The 18,796-nt window shown below is 47.7% G+C and overlaps 1 protein-coding gene across 2 annotated transcripts in view; it reads left to right on the top strand.

Moving 5' to 3' along the window:
* The window catches only part of TADA2A (transcriptional adaptor 2A), a 271,049-nt gene extending 256,679 nt beyond the window's left edge, over positions 1-14,370 (top strand). For both annotated transcript variants that reach the window (XM_083173206.1, XM_083173205.1), the window contains exon 15: positions 13,136-14,370. In XM_083173206.1, coding sequence (XP_083029332.1) covers positions 13,136-13,327 — 192 coding nt within the window. In that variant the 3' untranslated portion in view covers positions 13,328-14,370. The remainder of the gene's footprint in view (positions 1-13,135) is intronic.
* The last annotated feature ends 4,426 nt before the right edge of the window (positions 14,371-18,796 follow it).

Consider the following 18,796-nt stretch of genomic DNA (forward strand, 5'->3'; position numbering starts at 1 on the left):
AGCAACTGCACTCATGTCGTGCAGCTGTCAGCCGACTCCCCTGTAGCAGCACCGCTGTAGTGACGGACGTCTGTGTGTGGATTGACAGGTAACCAGATGGAGGAGACAGGGCAGCTGCAGGGCTGCTCTGTGCTCACTGAGGGGCCATGCTGCACTCCAGACACAGGGGTTCTCTCTTGGGGCCTCCTGTGCCCAGCCCTGCAAATCACTACCTGTCTGCCCGGTCACTGTGCCCCATGTTTAAGTGTCATGGCATCCGCTATCTGCATCTGATTGGGGGTTGTGTTGTTTGTGCATGTATTTATAATATATATTCGTATTGCTTCATGGTCGGCCATCTTGGTACGCCCAAGTGAAGCCTATCTGAGTACTCCCCCCTGCTGGCGGCCACTGCGCAGGCGCAACAAGTTGAAAAGCCCTATCTTTATAATGGGGCATGTGTCACTAAATAAATAAAAAAAGTGTAACTATCTGAAAAACCGTTTAAGTGGCAGAAAAAAAACTGACGGAAGTTTAGATTGCTCCCAATTGCTAATTTTTTACTATTTCGCCCTAAAATTTGGCATGCAGCACCGGTTACGTTTGAGGTGTAGCCCCTCAAACACCATGACCCCATCTCAAGAGTTACCTATGAGAAAATTTTGTTTGTTCGATTCAGCCTTAATATAAGGGCATGACCATGTGTATATATATATATATATATATATATAAAAAAACAAGAGGTTTAGACTTTCGCCTGCGCTACGGACAGCAGCAACTCCTGTTAGTGGAGGACGGAGAAGATAGATAGAAGAGTAGGATAGAGTGCGCTAACTGATATCCACCACCTTCTGTATACAATTTTATGGCAGACCAAATTTTTATTGCTCAGACAATAGACAAAGGTTTCATGGTTCAGTTCATCCAACCATAGAGTACCCGACGCGTTTCGTCATAAATGACTTCATCAGGGGAAACATATTTCTAAACCTTTAAATACAGGTTAGGGGTTGGATACCATAATAGGATATCTTTTGTGTCAATTTGTGGACACAACCTGTATTTAAAGGTTTAGAAATATCTTTCCCCCGATAAATTCATTTATGACTAAACGCGTCGGGTACTCTATGGTTGGATGAACTGAACCATGAAACCTTTGTCTGAGTAATAAAAATTTGTCTTTGACATGTTAATCATTTGGTCTGCCATAAAATTGTATACAGAAGGTGGTGGATATCACTTGGCGTACTCTATCCTACTCTTCTCTCTCTCTATCTCTCTCTCTCTATATATATATATATATATATATATATATATCTATCTATCTATATATATATATATATATATATATATATATTCCACTATGCGCTGTTATTAATTGATAGATTATACACAAATAAATGAGGCAGCCCAATCACTAAATTCCCTGAGGGTTAGGGAATGAACACAAAAACATACCACCCAATAGTGATTTGGCGCCTATAACAATTTCAAAGGGATTGTCCGTAATTGAGTTGGAGATTACGGACAATTCCTTTGAAATTGTTATAGGTGCCAAATCACTATTGGGTGGTATGTGTGTGTACATATATATCTATCTATATACTGTATATAGATAGATAGATAGATAGATAGATAGATAGATATATATATATATATATATATATATATATATATATATATATATATATATTCCATTGACAAAAAACCTCACGGTTTCACATGTCCCATTAAGGCTTCTTACACATGATCTGGCATTTCAGAAACCTGTTGTAACTCTTCCACTCAAACTCCAAAAAGCAATGAAATTACGATCATTAAGGCTGAAGCCTTAATGGACGTGTTCCTTGCTCAATACAAATATGGTATGCCATCACAGCCTGTGGGTAAGTGCAGATTCAGCACTCTCTCACCGAGTGAGATTGCTGTCACTCACACAATGGTGGAGCTGCTAATTCACAGATTTGTGTGCTCATTGGAATACACACATGCAGTCTATGCAACTGAGGGTCTGAGCAGTTATGTGGCGCACTCATCCTAATAAGTACTTGCAATCATCTAAAACTAGCCCACTGAATTACTATAGTGTTCTTTCTAGCACCCGCCATCTTTGAAAACCCATGCAGTTCCTCTTCCCTGCCTGGGGTGTAGCTGTCTGCTGTAGTGCTTCTAGCACAGTGTGATCTGTTTATCAGCACTGCAAACCAGACCTGTGCTAGAAACACTACAGCAGACAGCAACACCCCAGACTGGGTAGAGGAACTGCATGGGTTTTCAAAGATAGCGGGTGCTAGAATAAACATTATTACTAGAACTATTCCACTGAGGGTCCAACATCTTTCACACTCACTACATATATCCATTTCATTTAGTATTCACATGCAGCTACCAGAAACATCTTTCATAATTGTAACTATAATACTCCCAACTACTATGCATCTACACTTTGTTCTCCTATACGCCTTAATGCTGCTCTGTCTTCCCCGATACCTACTGCTGTGTGTATTCCCTTATCTGCACCAATGTGTCTTTCCCCATCTGTGCTGCCCTGTCTTTCCACACAGATGCTACTGTTTCCTTCTATCTGTGCCACTGGCTTCCCCTCTATTAGTGATACTCTGTCTCCCCCTCCATCCATGCTGCTCTGCCCACCTCATCCATGACACAGTTTTCTTCCATCTGTACTGCTGTCTCCCCTCTCCATCTGTACTGCTCTGTTTTCCCTTTATCCCCTTTGCTCCGAACCCCCTCCCCCATCAGTGCTGTCTTTCCTCCAACTGCTCCTCTGTTTCCCACCCAATCGCATCATTCTGCCTTACCTTCCCCAATCGGTGCCACTGTTTTCCACGCATCTGCTTCGTTAGTCCCCCATCAGTGCTGCTTAGCCTTCCCACCATCTAAGCATTTCTATTCCTCCCCATCCGCCCCACACTGCCTCCTCCCCCTATCAACACCACTTTTACCCCATCCTCTCGGCTCTGTTTACTGCTCAGACCTTCAGTTGCATAGACTGCATGTGTGTATTCCAATGAGCACACAAATCTGTGAATTAGCAGCTCCACCATTGTGTGAGTGTGAGTGACCGCAATCTCACTCTGTGAGAGTGCTGAATCTGCACTTACCCACAGGCTGTGATTTCGTACCATATCTGTATTGCACAAGGAACACGTTTCATTGCTTTTTTTTTTAATTTATTTTTTGTTAATTAAAAATAAAAATTTCAGTGTAAGAATAAACATTGGATTTTTTAAAATGTTTAACAATAACACACCCTTGGCAACGAGCATTACCACTGCCTACAAGCATTACAAACCCCTGGCAGGAGTATGACACCCGTCCCAGAGCATGAAAGCCCTGGAAATGAAGACACCCATCCCATGAAACCCCTGGCAATGAGCAGTACTTTTAAGCAGTAGTTTTAAGCAGTACTCACAGTGCCAGGGGCGGAGGGCTACAGGCTCAATAGGGCCAGGCAGCAGAAGTGTCCTCAAGGGGGGTGGAGAGAGCTGCCACCGCATTCCAGACCGCTTCCTCAGCTGTATGCAGTCCTGTGCTGGGTCCTGCCGGAGAGGCCTCCGCAGGTGATATTAGCCCAAGAGATGGGCTGCTGGCACTGTCGGGTCTAGTAGCAGTAGGGACGGCAGGTGGACAGATGGGACCCATGTAAACATCTACAAAAGAGAGGGCCAGCCTGGAGAAGAGTGGGGAAGGATTCATACACAGGGGGTGTGTTGTACAGGGGGGTTACAAGCCAGGGATAAGAGGGGGGTCACACACAGAGAAAGGATGTAGAGTGTGGAGAAGGTGTCACACACAGGGGATGTGTGGTACAGGAGGGTCGCACACTATGGATAAGGGTGGAAGAGGGGACAAGGTGTCACACAAGGAAATAGGGGTGCAGGAGGGAACACACCAGGGATGATGGGGGGGGGGTCACACACAGAGGAAGAGGGTAGGTGGGTCAAAAGGTTTCATGCACACACACACACTGGTACAGGTAGGAGTGTACAGGGCTCCATGGGCACTGACCAATCGGGGGGGGTGAGCTGCAGGAAATGGGGCCAGTGGATCCAGCCACAGGATGAAGGGGAGACTGGTGGCAGGAGAATCCAGGCTGGACTGCAGCAGTGTCATCCCTGTATGGGAGGCAAGCCCAGCGCTGCTTATTTTCCATCATGGTGCAGCTGCTGGAGGAGGGAGGCTCTGGGACTGCTAGGTGGGGGAGAGGGAGACGCAACAGCTCCGGCGACTGGGGGGAGCATGGCGAAGGACGCACATTTCAGTGTCTGGGGGGGAGAGAGCGGCGCAGGTCGCACATCTCTGCCAATATCCTCCCCTTTCTGTCAATCTTCTAGCGATGGCCAGTGCGAACATTTTTTTTTTCGCACAGTCCATCGCTGAACAGCTAAGTTCTTTGTATGCGTCCGACGCCCATGTGCGTTGCGGTGCATATGCATGCGCAGTTTGAACCTGATTGCAGCCGTGCACAAAACACATGGCAGTGATCAGGTCTGAATGACCCCCTGTGTTTCCTACGAAAGATGCTATTCTTTATTGAGAGAAATCATACACGGACACTTCTTGTTGGACAAGTGCGTCAGGCCAAACCTTTTAAGAAGATAATAAAAGTTATGAGATCATACACTGGGTACAGGTAGGAGGGTACAGTGCTCCATGGGCACTGACCAATCACGGGGGGAGGGGGAGCTGCAGGAAATGAAGCCTGTGGATCCAGCCACAGGATGAAGGGGAGACTGGCGGCAGGGGAATCCAGGCTGGACATAGCAGCGCTGCAGCAGTGTCATCCCTGTGTGGGAGGCAGGCCTAGCGCAGCGCTGCTTATTTTCCCTCATGTTGCGGCTGCTGGAAGACTGAGGCTCTGGGACTGCTAGGTGGGGGAGAGGGTGGCGCAACATCTCCGACGCCTGGGGGGGGAGCGTGATGGTGGGCGCACATCTCAGCATCTGGGGGGAGCAGCGCAAATCTCAGCATCTGGGGGGGGAGAGGTGCACACATTTCCAACGTGCTTCACCATGCTCCTACTCCCCTGTGGCGTCGGCTCCCCCACCACCGCAAGGGCTGTGGAGCCCTAGTTACGCCACTGCAGTCAACCACACAGCATCCAGTCACACACAGCTGTCACCTACACATGGCAGTCATGCACACACAGCACCCAGTCACTGACAAACACTCACGGCAGTCACACAAACACACAGCACCCAGTCACTGACACACACTCATGGCAGTCACCCATGCACAGCACCCAGTCAGTGACACACACACACTCATTGCAGTCACCCACACACAGCTCCCAGTCACTGACACACACACACACACACAGTGTTACCCACTGTCACCCAGTCACTGACACACACACAGCAGTCACCCACACATGGGAGTCATTCACACAGCACCCAGTCACTGACACAGGATCCAGGTGTGCTGGTACTGGGCTCTGGCTGGGGATCAGGAGCATGTGTCAGAGGCATTGACAGTGACCATGTGCCTCGTACCTTCTACCTGGAACTCACACCTGAACAAGAAAAATAGTGATTTACAGTACAGAGGAGTAGCTAGGTGAAATGGTGCCCGGAGCAACAGTATGTTTTGGCGTACCCCCCCCCACACACACACACACACACACACACACACATACATTTTAGTGCCCCTTATACACCCCCATGCTCACAGTCACTGCACAGCACATTAACCACCCCCCATGCCCAGTCACTTGCCCAAATTTCACAGCTTCATGCCCAGCACATACACCCCCATGCTGACAGTCACTGCCCAGCAATACACCCCCACCATACCAAGTCACTGCCCAACATTTCAGCCTCATGCCCAGCATATACTTCCCCATTCTCACAGTCACTGCCCAGCACATACCCCCTCATGCTCAGTCACTGTCCAACATTACACAGCCTCATGCCCAGCAAATACACCCCCATGCCCACAGTCACTGCCCAGAACACACACCCCTACCATACCCAGTCACTACCCAGCACATGCACCCCCATGTTCACAGTTACTGCCCAGCACATACACCACCCTCCATGGCCAGTTACTGCCCAGCACTTTACAGCCTCATGCCCAGCAAATACACCCCTATTCCCACAGTCTCTGCCCAGCACATACACTCTCCATGCACACAGGGACTGCACCATGCATGCATCCTCCCTTCCATTCCCGCAGTCACTGCCCAGCTCATAGATATTGCCCCCCCATGCCCACAGTCACAGTGGATCACGCATACTGCACCTTTATAAATATCACTAAATGTCCGCCTGCCTGCCCATCCATAGCATAGGCGCAGAGTCTCTGACAGCATTAGAGACCCTGCGCCCCTCCAATGATGGCCGCCGCCACAAAAGGAGACAGCCTGTGTGACAGACGCAGGAGGACCTAGCATGTGTCTCTTGTGTTTCCTGTGGCGGCGGCGGCAGGGGCGCAGGGTCTCTGTAATACTCTCAGACTCTGCGCCTCTGTTATGGACTGGCGGGCGGCATCCAGGGGGTGGACCGGCGGCCGGGCGCCCTGCTACTCGTCGGCGGCCGGAGCTCACGCTCAGCCGGCACCACCCTCGCTACGCCACTGAGTACAAATGCAAATCAGGACAAGTACATGGTAAATAAAAAAAGACAGTTGCAGCAGCAGACACTGATGTAATTATAATAGTGGCAGAGATATATTCTTAGAAAAGCACATGAGAGAGGGCCCTGCTCGTTAGAGCTTACATTCTAAATTACTACATCACCATACTTAGAGACATCGGTGACAGGCAAGACTAAGGGCCAGATGCACTAAGCTTCAAAAGTGATAAAATGGAGAGTGATAAACATCAGCACCTACCTGCCATATCACAGGCTGTGTTTGAAAAATGTCAGACAGGAGCTGATTGGTTGGTTCTTTATCACTCTCCATTTTATCACTGTTGAAGATTAGTGCATCTGGCCCTAAATCATCAATAGTGTCTGGAACTATACAGCACACATGGCGGCACCCCTTGACTGATTTGGCATACTTAACAGCACCCTTGCAGTAAGAAAAAATGTATATATATTTTTTCTTCCCCTGGACTGATACAGCACACATGGCGATGCCCCTGGACTGATATGGCATACATGGAGCACCCCTGGAATTATATGGCACACATAGTGGCACCCCTGAAATTATGCAGCATACATGGCAGCACCCCTTGACTGATATGGCACAGTTAACAGCAAACTTGCAGTAAGCAAAACATTAAATACATTATTTTAATTTAAAAATAAAGAAAAAAAAAGCCAGCTGCCCTGGACTGATACAACACATATGGCGGCACCCCTGGACTGATACGGCACACATGGCGGCACCATTGGAATTCTACAGAATATATGGCAGCAACAGTGGAATTATACAGCACACATGGCAGCACCCCTGGACTGATACGGCACACATGGGGCACTCCCGGAATTATACGGCACACATGGCATAGTTGCCTAACTTTTAGATTTCCTCTCTGGGAGAAGCCTGGAGACCTAAATGGCAGGGTGGGGGATGCAGGGAGGAGGCTGTCACTAAGTCCTGCCTCCCATTCCATAAAACGCTGTGATACGTGGGTCCGTGAAGAGAGGGATGGGCTTAAATGACTCAAAATGCCCCCCGGACAGCACGAATTTAAGCATTTGAAGCAGGGAAGGGGGGTGCGGGCGCACCAAGAAGATTGCGGGACACTTGCCCATCATCCCGGGAGGCCGAGAGGGGCACCCGATTTTTAGGAGCCTCCCAACCATTCTGGGAGGGTTGGCAAGCATGACACATGGCAGCACCCTCATCACTTACTACTTCTGGTTTGAGACAGGCAGCCTGGCAGGTATTTGAAAAAGCAGGCAGTGGAGGCAGGAGAGGACACACAAACGAATCAATACTACAGTAACTCTGCTTAATCAGTGCTGGTTACTTACCAGTTACCACTGGTAGTCTTTTGCACCAGCACTGCACACAGTGTGCACACTTTTTGCTGCGTTTAGACATTTTCTGCTGCGCACTAGGTCCACACACTTTGGCGGGCATCCACCTGTCTTGCCCCAGCACAGTTTGTGCATGTAGTAATGTGTGCAGTGACATCATGAGGCCCCGTCGCACATTACACATGCAGGAGAAGGGGGGGCAGCAGCTGGGCACTTTGCGTCACTGATGGACGGAGACAAGGAGGAGTGGAATTATGGACAGGAGGAGGCGGGCAACACTCGGGGCTCTTTGTTTATACAATGGAAGGAGGCGGATCCTCACGGGCTTGGTCTATGCTGTGGGAGTGAGGAGGAGGGGCCACACGGGAGGACTTATGAGGAGACGAGACAGCCGCGGCCACACGGACTCTATGCCAGGGGTGGGCAACCAGTCAGACACACAGAGAAATATGTTTAGGGACACTGAAGAGCCATCATCATGCACATACATACATTTATACACCGCCACCCTCATATATGAATACATTTACAATGCCACCCTCGTACATACATTTACACATCACCACCCTCATACATTTACAACGCTACCCTTATACATACATTTATACACCGCCACCCTGATACGTGCATACATTTATACACCGCCACCCTAATACATACATACATACATTTATACACCGCCACCCTTATACGTGCATACATTTATACACCGCCACCCTCATACGTGCATACATTTATACACCGCCACCCTCATACGTGCATACATTTATACACCACCACCCTCATGCATACATTTATACACCGCCACCCTCATACGTGCATACATTTATACACCGCCACCCTCATACGTGCATACATTTATACACCGCCACCCTCATACGTGCATACATTTATACACCGCCACCCTCATACATGCATACTTCTGCAACGGGTGGGGGGGAGGCAGGGCTACCCGGGACACGGACTCGGGCTGCCGTCTGCCACTGAGGCTGAGATGTACACTGAGTAATGAGGGGCCCAGCCGAATTGTGTGGGCGGCACTGGTGTGCTACACACCCGCCTGCATCTTTCAGCCTCAATGTAATCGGCCTCCCGTGAAACTTCCCGGTGAATTTAATAGCTAATCCGCCCCTGCCCACACACACAGCACCCAGTCAGTTACACACACAAAGCTCCCAGTCACTGACACACACAAGGCAGTCAACCATTGTCACCCACACACGGCACACAGTCACTGACACACACAAGGCAGTCACTCATACAGCACCGTCACTGACACAGACACAAAGCAGTCACCCACACACAGCACCCAGTCACATAAACACACAAGGCAGTCACCCACACAGCATCCAGTCACTGACACACACACAGCTGTCATCCACACATGGCAATCACGCACACACAGCACCCAGTTAGTGATACACACTCACGGCAGTCTTTCTCACACACACACACACACACACTCACAGCAGTCACCCACACACAGCTCCCAGTCACTGACACACACAGCGTTAACCACTGTCACCCAGTCAGGGCCGGATAGAAGTCTCAGCCCGCCCCTAGGCACCAGATTATTTGCGCCCCCCCGGCTATTATAGGGAGGGAGTGTAGAGAAAGCAGAGCATACGAAGTACCTTCAGCAGCGCAGGTGCTGTAACTTCATGCGTGGGGCTGCATGTCTTCAGTGTAACTTTAACTGCATGGGGCTGCATGTCTTCAGCTCCCTGGCAGTGCAAAGCTCCGTCTTCAGCATCAGGGCGGCTCCAGCGCTGTGTCTTCATTAGCAGACAGGCATCATAGGGCTGCCTCTCTCTTGCGCTGGGGATCGGGTGCCGAACACCCGGAGAGAGGCAGCCCTTTAATGTCAGTGACAGGAGTTTGTGCTTCTGGTGCCAGGGATCAAGTACCCATAGTCAGAAGTGCAAGCTCCTGTCACTGACAATACAGGCGTCCGTCCTCTCTCCGGGTGTTCAGCACCTGATCCCTGGCTCACAGACGCTGAAGGGGGGAGGGCACTTCCAGCGCAGCGCATCAGTATTTTTAAAAGAAAATAAGACACACCTCTGCTTGCAATTTACCGCCCCCAGCAGGTGCCACCCATAGGCCCATGCCTCATGGGCCTAGTGGGAAATATGGCTCTGCACCCAGTCACTGACACACCCACACATCATGGCAGTCACCCACACACAGCACCTAGTCACTGACACACCCACACATGGCAGTCACCCACACACAGCACTCCCGTCAGTGACACACACACACAGCACCAAGTCACTGACACACTCACAGTAGTCACACTGACACACACCAGTCCCCCACACATGGCAGTCAGTCACACAGTCCCAGTCATTAAAACACATGCACTGCACAAACACACTTACATTACAAGCAGCTGGGTATCTGTAGTGGCTCCCTCTCTCTCTCACTGCTGACAGCACAGCAGCCCCTCTGGATTCCGTGTAGCTCCGCCCCCTCTGGATTCTGTGTAGCTCCGCCCCCTCTGGGGTCCGTGTAGCTCCGCCCCCTTCTGGGTCCCGTGTACCTCCGCCCCCTCTGGGACCGTTTAGCCCCGCCCCCTGTGCACGGTTGACTACCTCTTGGTATGGTAGCTACTGTTTAAAAAGAAGAGGGAGCGGAGCTAGCTTGGGAGGCTGTCCCGTGTAGCTCCGCCCCCTCTGGGTCCCACGTAGCTCCTCCCCCTGAGACCCGTTTAGCCCCGCCCCCTGTGCACAATTGACTACCTCTTGGTATGGTAGCTATTGTTTAAAAAGAAGAGGGAGCGAAGCTGGCTTGGGAGGCTGTCGGGAGTGGGAGAGAGGGAGCTGGTGCAGGGGAAAAGGAGGAACCTACTGGTGCAGCCCCCAGAAGGAGGAACCCACTGGGGCTGATGTCAGGGGGGAGAAGGAGGCTGCACAGTGCACACAGTAAGATCGGGAGATGTGTGTACACTGTCCCTGTGTGACCGCTGGCAGCACTGACTGACAGCTACCGGCAGGTACACGGAGAGCTGCTGCTGCTGGAGGGGTGCTCAGCTGAGCTAATAAGAAAAGGCACAGAGCTGATAGCCTACAGGGAACATGGACAGGCAGTGCTGGGCAACCTATCAAAAGCAAAGCACTTTTGAATATCCCGTCCAGTTCACTGACGACACTGATTCTTCCCTCACCTCTGGTACTGCACGGAGCTTATCAAACTACTTAAATAAAGTGGTGTCAGTGCTATTATTCACACACTCTGTCCCTCTTAACCCCATAACACCCCTTAGCCCCCCTGTATAACACAAAGAATGGTAATTGCCCTCCTGCTCACTAAACAAAACCGCTACTCGGGCAGGTCGGCCATGTTTGTGCACCCAAGTGACGCTTCTGTCCGTACTCCCCCTACTGGACACACTGGGCATGCGCAACAAGTTCAGCTCTCCTATCTTTATAATGGGGGACGTTTCACTAAATTATAAAAAAAACTGTACCTATCTGAAAATCCTCAACCCCAAAAGGCACTCCACTGGGACAATATCTACCTAATAAAACAAGTCCCAATTGTTCCTCTACCCCGAGTTATGCCTTCCCCAAAAAAACCCTCATAGACTAACATGGGTGACAAAGTGTAATTTCTCGAGTGTCAGAAAAAAAACTGGAAGTTTAGATCGCTCCCAATTGGTCATTTTTTTTATATTTCGACCTGAAATTTCAGCTCAGTACGCCCAGTCACTTTTGAGGTGCAGTCCCTCAAACACCATGCCCCCATCCGAAAAGTTCCCTATGGGAAAAACTGTTTGTTCGATTCAGCCTTAATATAAGGCGTGCCCTTATAATATATATATATATATATATATATATATATATATATATATATATATATATAGTGTTCAGGAGATTCCGGCACTCCTAATGATCACAAATGTAACTCTGGCTGTGGTGCCTTCCTTAAGGATCTTGCAGGATCCAGTAGCATAGGTACAATTGGAGGCAGCACTCAGCAGACTTGATAAAGATAATAAAGGTTTATTTCCAACGGTTTTGGGGTTACCCCCCTTCGTCAGGGAAATGATACATACAAATCATGGTACACACAGCTCAAATAAATACCCATACATGCACACTCCCACTGACCCACCACCCACAAAACATCAGGATACTACGAGGCTCACCTGTGAAGATCTAACACTCCCATCAATCAGGACACGGCAGCCGCCATGCCCATTCAGGAGGCAGATACTAGACAGCCGGGACACTGCGTCCTACGTCACCCCCACCCATCACCACGCCCCCGTTGCCGGGGTAATGGAAGAAAGCGGGGCAACATCATTAGCAGTTATATAATTTTGTGATTGACATGCCCTCTACCAGAGGGTTATGCTCACTGCCAGGGGTTAACATGCTCTCTGCCAGGGGCTCTTTGCCATGGGTTAACATGCTCTCTGCCAGGGGGAAGAGGGTTAACTTGACCTCCGGCTCCTGGTCTCGTCAGCCCCAAGCAGCAGTACAGGAGCAAGCAGTGTTCCTGTGCTGCTGCTGCTGCTTCAGTGAAGTGATTATTAGTAAATGTCAGCGCTGGGGCTGCCGAGACCAAGAACCGGAGGTCTGCTGCTGCTGGACCCTGTCCTGTGCACCGGGCACTCCCCCTCCCTGCCAGTGTCTCATGCTGCCTTCCGCCATCACCCCTGCTGCATGCGCTGGATTTGATCAGTTTTGGCGTCAGGGGCAGCGAGCCCCTGGCGAGTTGAATAGGGTGAGAGAGAGGGCTGGCGGCGGACAGGGCGAAAGCACGGTGTAACCAAAACAGCATACGTTGTGCTCGCCGTGCAGTTGAATTCTGCCCAAACTATTTTGCTCTGGGACCCCATTAGACAATAAAAATAATTACAGGACCCCAGCAAGTTACTGCAGAAGGTCATCAATTGACATGTGTAGGCAGCAGACAGCACATGCATGGCACAAAATGATGTGAGGAGTCTAAAATAACAGACCATTCAACAGATTTTTCAGACTCGTTGCATCACTGAGATTAGAAAAGTCATCAGCCTGATGGTCAGCAACATGGCATTGATCAGAAGGTCGGGAGCCACTTTGTGGTCAGGACCCACAGTTTGAGAACCGCTGACTTAGAAAATGTAATGTTATATTTTTCCACTTTAATCATTAGTAATTTTATGAAATTTGGTGCATAACAATGTAAAATATATATATATGTGTATTTTACAGCTTTGTCAGATGGTGAGATTGGTTCCTGGAGCTTATCTGGAGTACAAAGCTGCATTAATGAATGAGTGCAACAAACAAGGAAGCTTACGGCTGGCACAAGCCCGGGCACTTATAAAGATTGATGTTAACAAGACACGTAAAATTTATGATTTCCTATTACAGGAAGGCTTTATCGCAAAACCTCAGCCATAACTAATGATTGTCACATCATTAAGGCTTTACAATTTCCATCAGTGATATTTCCTAAATACTGTATAGATATTTTTTGTTTTTCAACAAAGTATGCCACTTTGGTTGCAATGTGACCTTGATTGGAAATTGTGTTGTTTAGAGTACCTTGTCAGTCCAGTTCACTAGTTTAGTATTCTTTTGTTTACAACTGTTTAAAGTTATGGACTTGGTTTAGAATGATATTCAGTAGATCTGAATTACGTACAATTTCTGTCTACAGCATACCTCCCAATTGTCTCGATTACTGCGGGAACGTCTCGGTTTTCGTGGACATTTCCATGGCCGGCAGTGTCCGGGGGGGGGGGACATTGCAGTTGGGAGTCCCCCTGTCAGTTGCTGGCCAGCGGTCAGCGCACAGCATCCATTCCTGCAGCCAGTGGGGCTGGGGGCATGGCTAGAGGATCACAGAGCCTCTGGGCCATGCCCCCACAGTGTCAAAATGGGGGGCATGGTCACGCCCCCTCCTGCTGTAAGCCATGCCCCCTAATTCCAGGCGCGCACCTTTGTCACTCCTCCCCATGCTCAAAAGTTGGGAGGTATGCTACAGCTCATTCAGTGGGAAAACTTACAGCAGTAGATCTCAAAACAACCTAGATTTTCACTGCAAAATACAGTTGAAGTGTTGGGCATGATCCAGATTCTCAAATATTGTGTGATAATTGATGTATAATATACCTATCAAGTTACTGGTTTAAAAGTAGTGATATTCACCAATGTTGGATTATGTTCTAAAATATTGGGATTATTGAACTTGTATTAATTTAGTGGCAAATGCAGGAGGTGTCTCCCTGATATCTACTAAATGTAGATCAGATGTAGTAGACACCAGTTGTCAATTTGAAATAGAGGGATTTTTGCAAAGCGTGAATGAAGATGTAGAAAAATGTTAATTATGTCTTATGCATAAATAAGTTCAGTGTGTTAACCAATGATTAATAGTGTTTGTTAATGATATGGAACTGTAGGTTATCAGCATCTCTTAATAAATATATATGTTGTGAAAAGGAGTTGTCAATCTCATTGCTTGTTCTGCCAAGTCCGCAGTGCATTGAATCATAATCAATGTAAACTGCAACACGTCACATAACAAAACAAAAGAGATCCATAAACCTTCACACAAATTAATTCAAAAGATTTCGAGACTAAAGCAAGTTACAACACAAACATTAAGGAATAATCCATAAATCCTTCTGGTGGGTGGGCCCAAGCAGCAGCTGCATTTTAGAGCGCTTTACCAGACCTTTTGCCAGAGACAGCAGGTAACTGGAGATACGCTTCTGTGGATTCCAGCTGAAGGTCGCTGAGACCGCCAGATATGAGCTTCTATATACATAAGCAAGCAGATCGTCCTGGCTCTGGTTCCCAGAACCAAACACCACTGGACCCCTGGCACTCCAGGATGTGGCAGACATCTTCCCCGCAGGCGTCCACGTGGCAAGCTCTCCTATGCAGTGGATGGTGTGCTGGACACAGTCCGCTACACCACTGGGCATAGCTGACATCAAAAAGGTGGGAAGCATATAAACCCCCAAGTGCCATACTCCATCATTAGCCCTAGACTCTCTCAAAGCTATTTACATGTGCCTGGGCACCATCTTTGGGAGATACTCTGCATCTACACAGGCAAATTACACCTTGCCTGCCAGCTCCCTGCAATTCCGTACCCCTTATTTAAAATCTCCCTCTGTGGTTGTGCATTTATTGTACATTTATAAGCTACATGGCTATTCATGTATACTGCACACCTAACTTCTGGCCTGATTTGACGATGTAGAAACATGTGGAGAAAAAAAACGAAGTCTACCAAAGCTATAGAATCCACTTCATCTCCTTCTACCACCTCTCACAGAGGGGAACCCTTTAAGGCCCTATTTTATCCCACCAAATACAGCTCCCTCTCAGATGAATGGGCCATAGAGATCTCTGATATTATCATGACCCTCCTGGACACTAAACCTGGTACAGCTTACAGCATCATGACCCAACTCATGCAGCATAATAACTTATTAACAGAGGCTGAAGATCACCTCTCCACTTTGGAGGATGAACTTCACAAAACAGAAACCACACTGCAATCGTAGGACGCATTACTCTGAGCCCTAGGTGACAAATCAGAGGACTTGGAGAATCGTTACAGACCCATTTAATCGTGGGGAACCAAAAACAGTGAAACACTGAGAACGCAACAACCTGAATACCTGAGACCCACTTCCTCCTACCCCTTTACAAATGGAACAAGCACACCACATAGGATCTGACCCCCAATCTACTCACCAATGGCCCAGACTGGTAATTTTTAGGCTTCTCAACTATTTGGACATCAAGCTACTAGATGCCTTACGCAAATCCGGTCTTATGAAGACACCAGGCTACTTCTGTTTCAAGATTTTTCTTTACAAGTATCTGCAGAGCAACAAGAGTTTTCGCATATTTTTCAAGGGGTTGTGTGTGACATAGGCATCCATTTTGTTTTACTATACCCGGCCAAATTGAGAGTTGTTAATGATGGCAAACTGTTTACTTCAATACCACAGCCACAGCCCAGAATTTTCTCTTGTTTTATTCTGCTCACAGATCTATGGAAGATAATGACTGTAAATTGGGATGCTGCTAAGTATTCATTACATTGATATTATTATTCTACTCTTCATTATTCTTAAAGTTCAGGCTCACTAGATGTAAAATATGCCCCTTTTTTGATATTTGATTATACTATTTTCTCTGTTATCTACATAAGGAATTTGCAGGGAAATAAGATAGCTGTTGGCTATTGTTCTATTGTAATTCCTTTTCCTATCTGCTACAAAAACAAATTAAGGAAGCCTCTGTGACTCAGTTTGGGCTGTTAGTCTGACAAAAATGTTGAAACTGACAGGATTTTATGTTATAAATGTTCACTTTTTCCTTCTAGGTTTTTTCACACACATGCGTCTATTGCACACCTATGACATGTATATTTTAATGCTTAGTTGCTATACTCTTGGGTCTGCTTGCTGGGATGGGCCTGGGAATATTTGGTCATTGTATGGATCTCCCCGGATGAGGACTGGCTAGTTTATAATTTAAATGGCTAGTTCCCCGGTCACTAAGAATCATTTGAAACGGGTTTCCTGGAATGTTGAAGGCTTAAACACACCCATCAAAAGAAAGAAAGTATAAAGACATCGAAGAAATTTCGACCTGATGTGGTGGTCTTACAAGAGACCCTCTGGAAACTAGGTGATCCAAATGTTTTAAGAGATAGATGAGTGGGAGACTTTAAGAGTGCATCCTTCACTACTAAGACCCGTGGAGCTCTGATACTATTTAATCGCTTAATTACTCTATTCTGGTTGAATGGTGTGACCCCCGAGGGCTGATTTATATTTTTAAAGATCTCTTTAGAAGAGAAAACTATTACTCTTGAAAATATTTATGCTCCCGTGGGATTTAGATGAATTTTTTTTTTCAGATATTTACACAAAATTGCAATCTTTGCTAGATGGCTCTCTTATTTTGGCTGGTGACCTTAAAGTAGCATTAGTTTACTCATTAGATGTCTTTGATGTACCTATACAGCTCAGGCACAACCTCCCCCCCCCCCCCCACTTATAAGACAAGCAGGAAATGCGGACAGCTGACACCCCCCCTATCTCAACCCCCCTCTCACAGGAAACGTCAGCAAGCTGAATGGGCTGTGACCTCACAACCAACAACAAGGGTCTGTTTTGACTACCCAGCTGGTCCATCCCCTTATCACCACAATGACCTGTTTTTTTTGTCCTCCCTGGGCTGCTACAGACGCTCAGGCACCAGCCCAGCAGGGAGCCAAAGAACTCCAGGGACCTTTTCTATTTCCAGGTTTCCAGCAGCAGCCAATCCTGGCACAGAATTCAGAGGTCATTTACATTCTAAGGATCCAAGACACAACCAATCCCAGCACAGAACTCAAGGATAAAATGGACTGAAAACAGCAGCTCTGGGTTGAACATTTTGCATCTATTTAAGATCTCTGACCTTGAGAGGCAGGGGCAGATGGAAGGAGACTAAGGTCCAGACCTCACCAGAATATCAGCATCACCTTCAGGACCAGCAGCCAGTGTTTACATCCAGCTCACCAGGGCCCCTCCAGCACCAGCAGGCCAACTGGCCGGGACTCATCACCTGCAGGATCAGTGGTGGGCATTCGGCCCCGACCCAGTGGAGCCCATCCAACAGCCAGCCTTTTGCAGGATCATCCCCTGTGCTGTGCACCAGCTCAGAGACTGCCCAAGGTGACTATTGACTGTTCAAGGGAAAGGGAAGTGTTAATCTTTGTGTGGATCTTATAGTTAGTGTGTGCTGTGTTATATAGTAGTGCTACCTATACTGTGTAGTGTTAGCAGGGTGGTTATGGTTTTCATATGTACTGATATATGAAATAAAGGTGCGTTTTGTACTTTGCGATTGTGGCCATATTGTGTGATCTGAGAACCGAGGATCCTGAGGCGCCACGCACAGCTGTAAAAGCTGCCTTTTTAATGGCGGATATGAGCGCTAGTGACCTTGAGTGTGCTTACATGAACCTGGGATCCTCACACAAGGTCATGTTATCTCATATGTCACCTCAAAGAAAAAGAAACTTAAACAAAACCTTGGGTAGACCATCAGAGACAGATATATCCCTGGCGCCCTCTATCTGATTTACTGTGGATCCCAGGTCAACAGAGACCGCTGGCACATAATATTCCCTGTGCAATGAAGAATTCACTGAAAGCATGGGATGAGGTCTTCTCGAAGAAGGTCTCCCTACCCACTCGATCCATATCACTACAAGCCCTATCTGCTATAATCCTAGACTTCTCACTGACTGGCTGGATTTCCTGGTGTATTGCCAACATCACAGATTTGGTAGATGACCCCTTTCTCAACATTACAAACACACTATAACCTACCCCTTACAGAGCTATTCTCTTATAGACACGTTATCCACTGGATAACAAGCTCACATCGTTCTTCGGGGGGGCGCTGCTCCTCCCACACTCTGACATCATGACTAAGATTGCGTCTGGTAACTCTAGGGGCTCTATTAAGTTTTGGTATACTCTAGCGAATAGAGATGAGTTAGACACTAAATCACCCTCGCAACTGAAATGGGAGTCTGACTTGAACCTTTCGTTCACGCAAAAACAGTGGGAATTGATGTGTCGTCTCATTCAATGTCTAAATGCAGCAATCATGATGCACTTTAAACTACTACATGGTCTTTACTTCACATCGGCCAAGCTACACAAGATTTGGCCATTGGTCGCCAGGTACTGTTAGCAAAATTGTGTGGAGATAGATGATCGCTTCCATATCTTCTGGTCCTGCCCCATAATCTTCCAGCTGTGGAGGGACGTATTTACTCTACCTTCTAAGGTCCTGAGAGTACCTATCCCAATAAGCCCTATAAAATTGCTTAGCTGGTAT

This window comes from Crinia signifera, chromosome 2 (assembly GCF_055691185.1).
Source record: "Crinia signifera chromosome 2, ASM5569118v1, whole genome shotgun sequence".
NCBI lineage: Eukaryota > Metazoa > Chordata > Amphibia > Anura > Myobatrachidae > Crinia > Crinia signifera.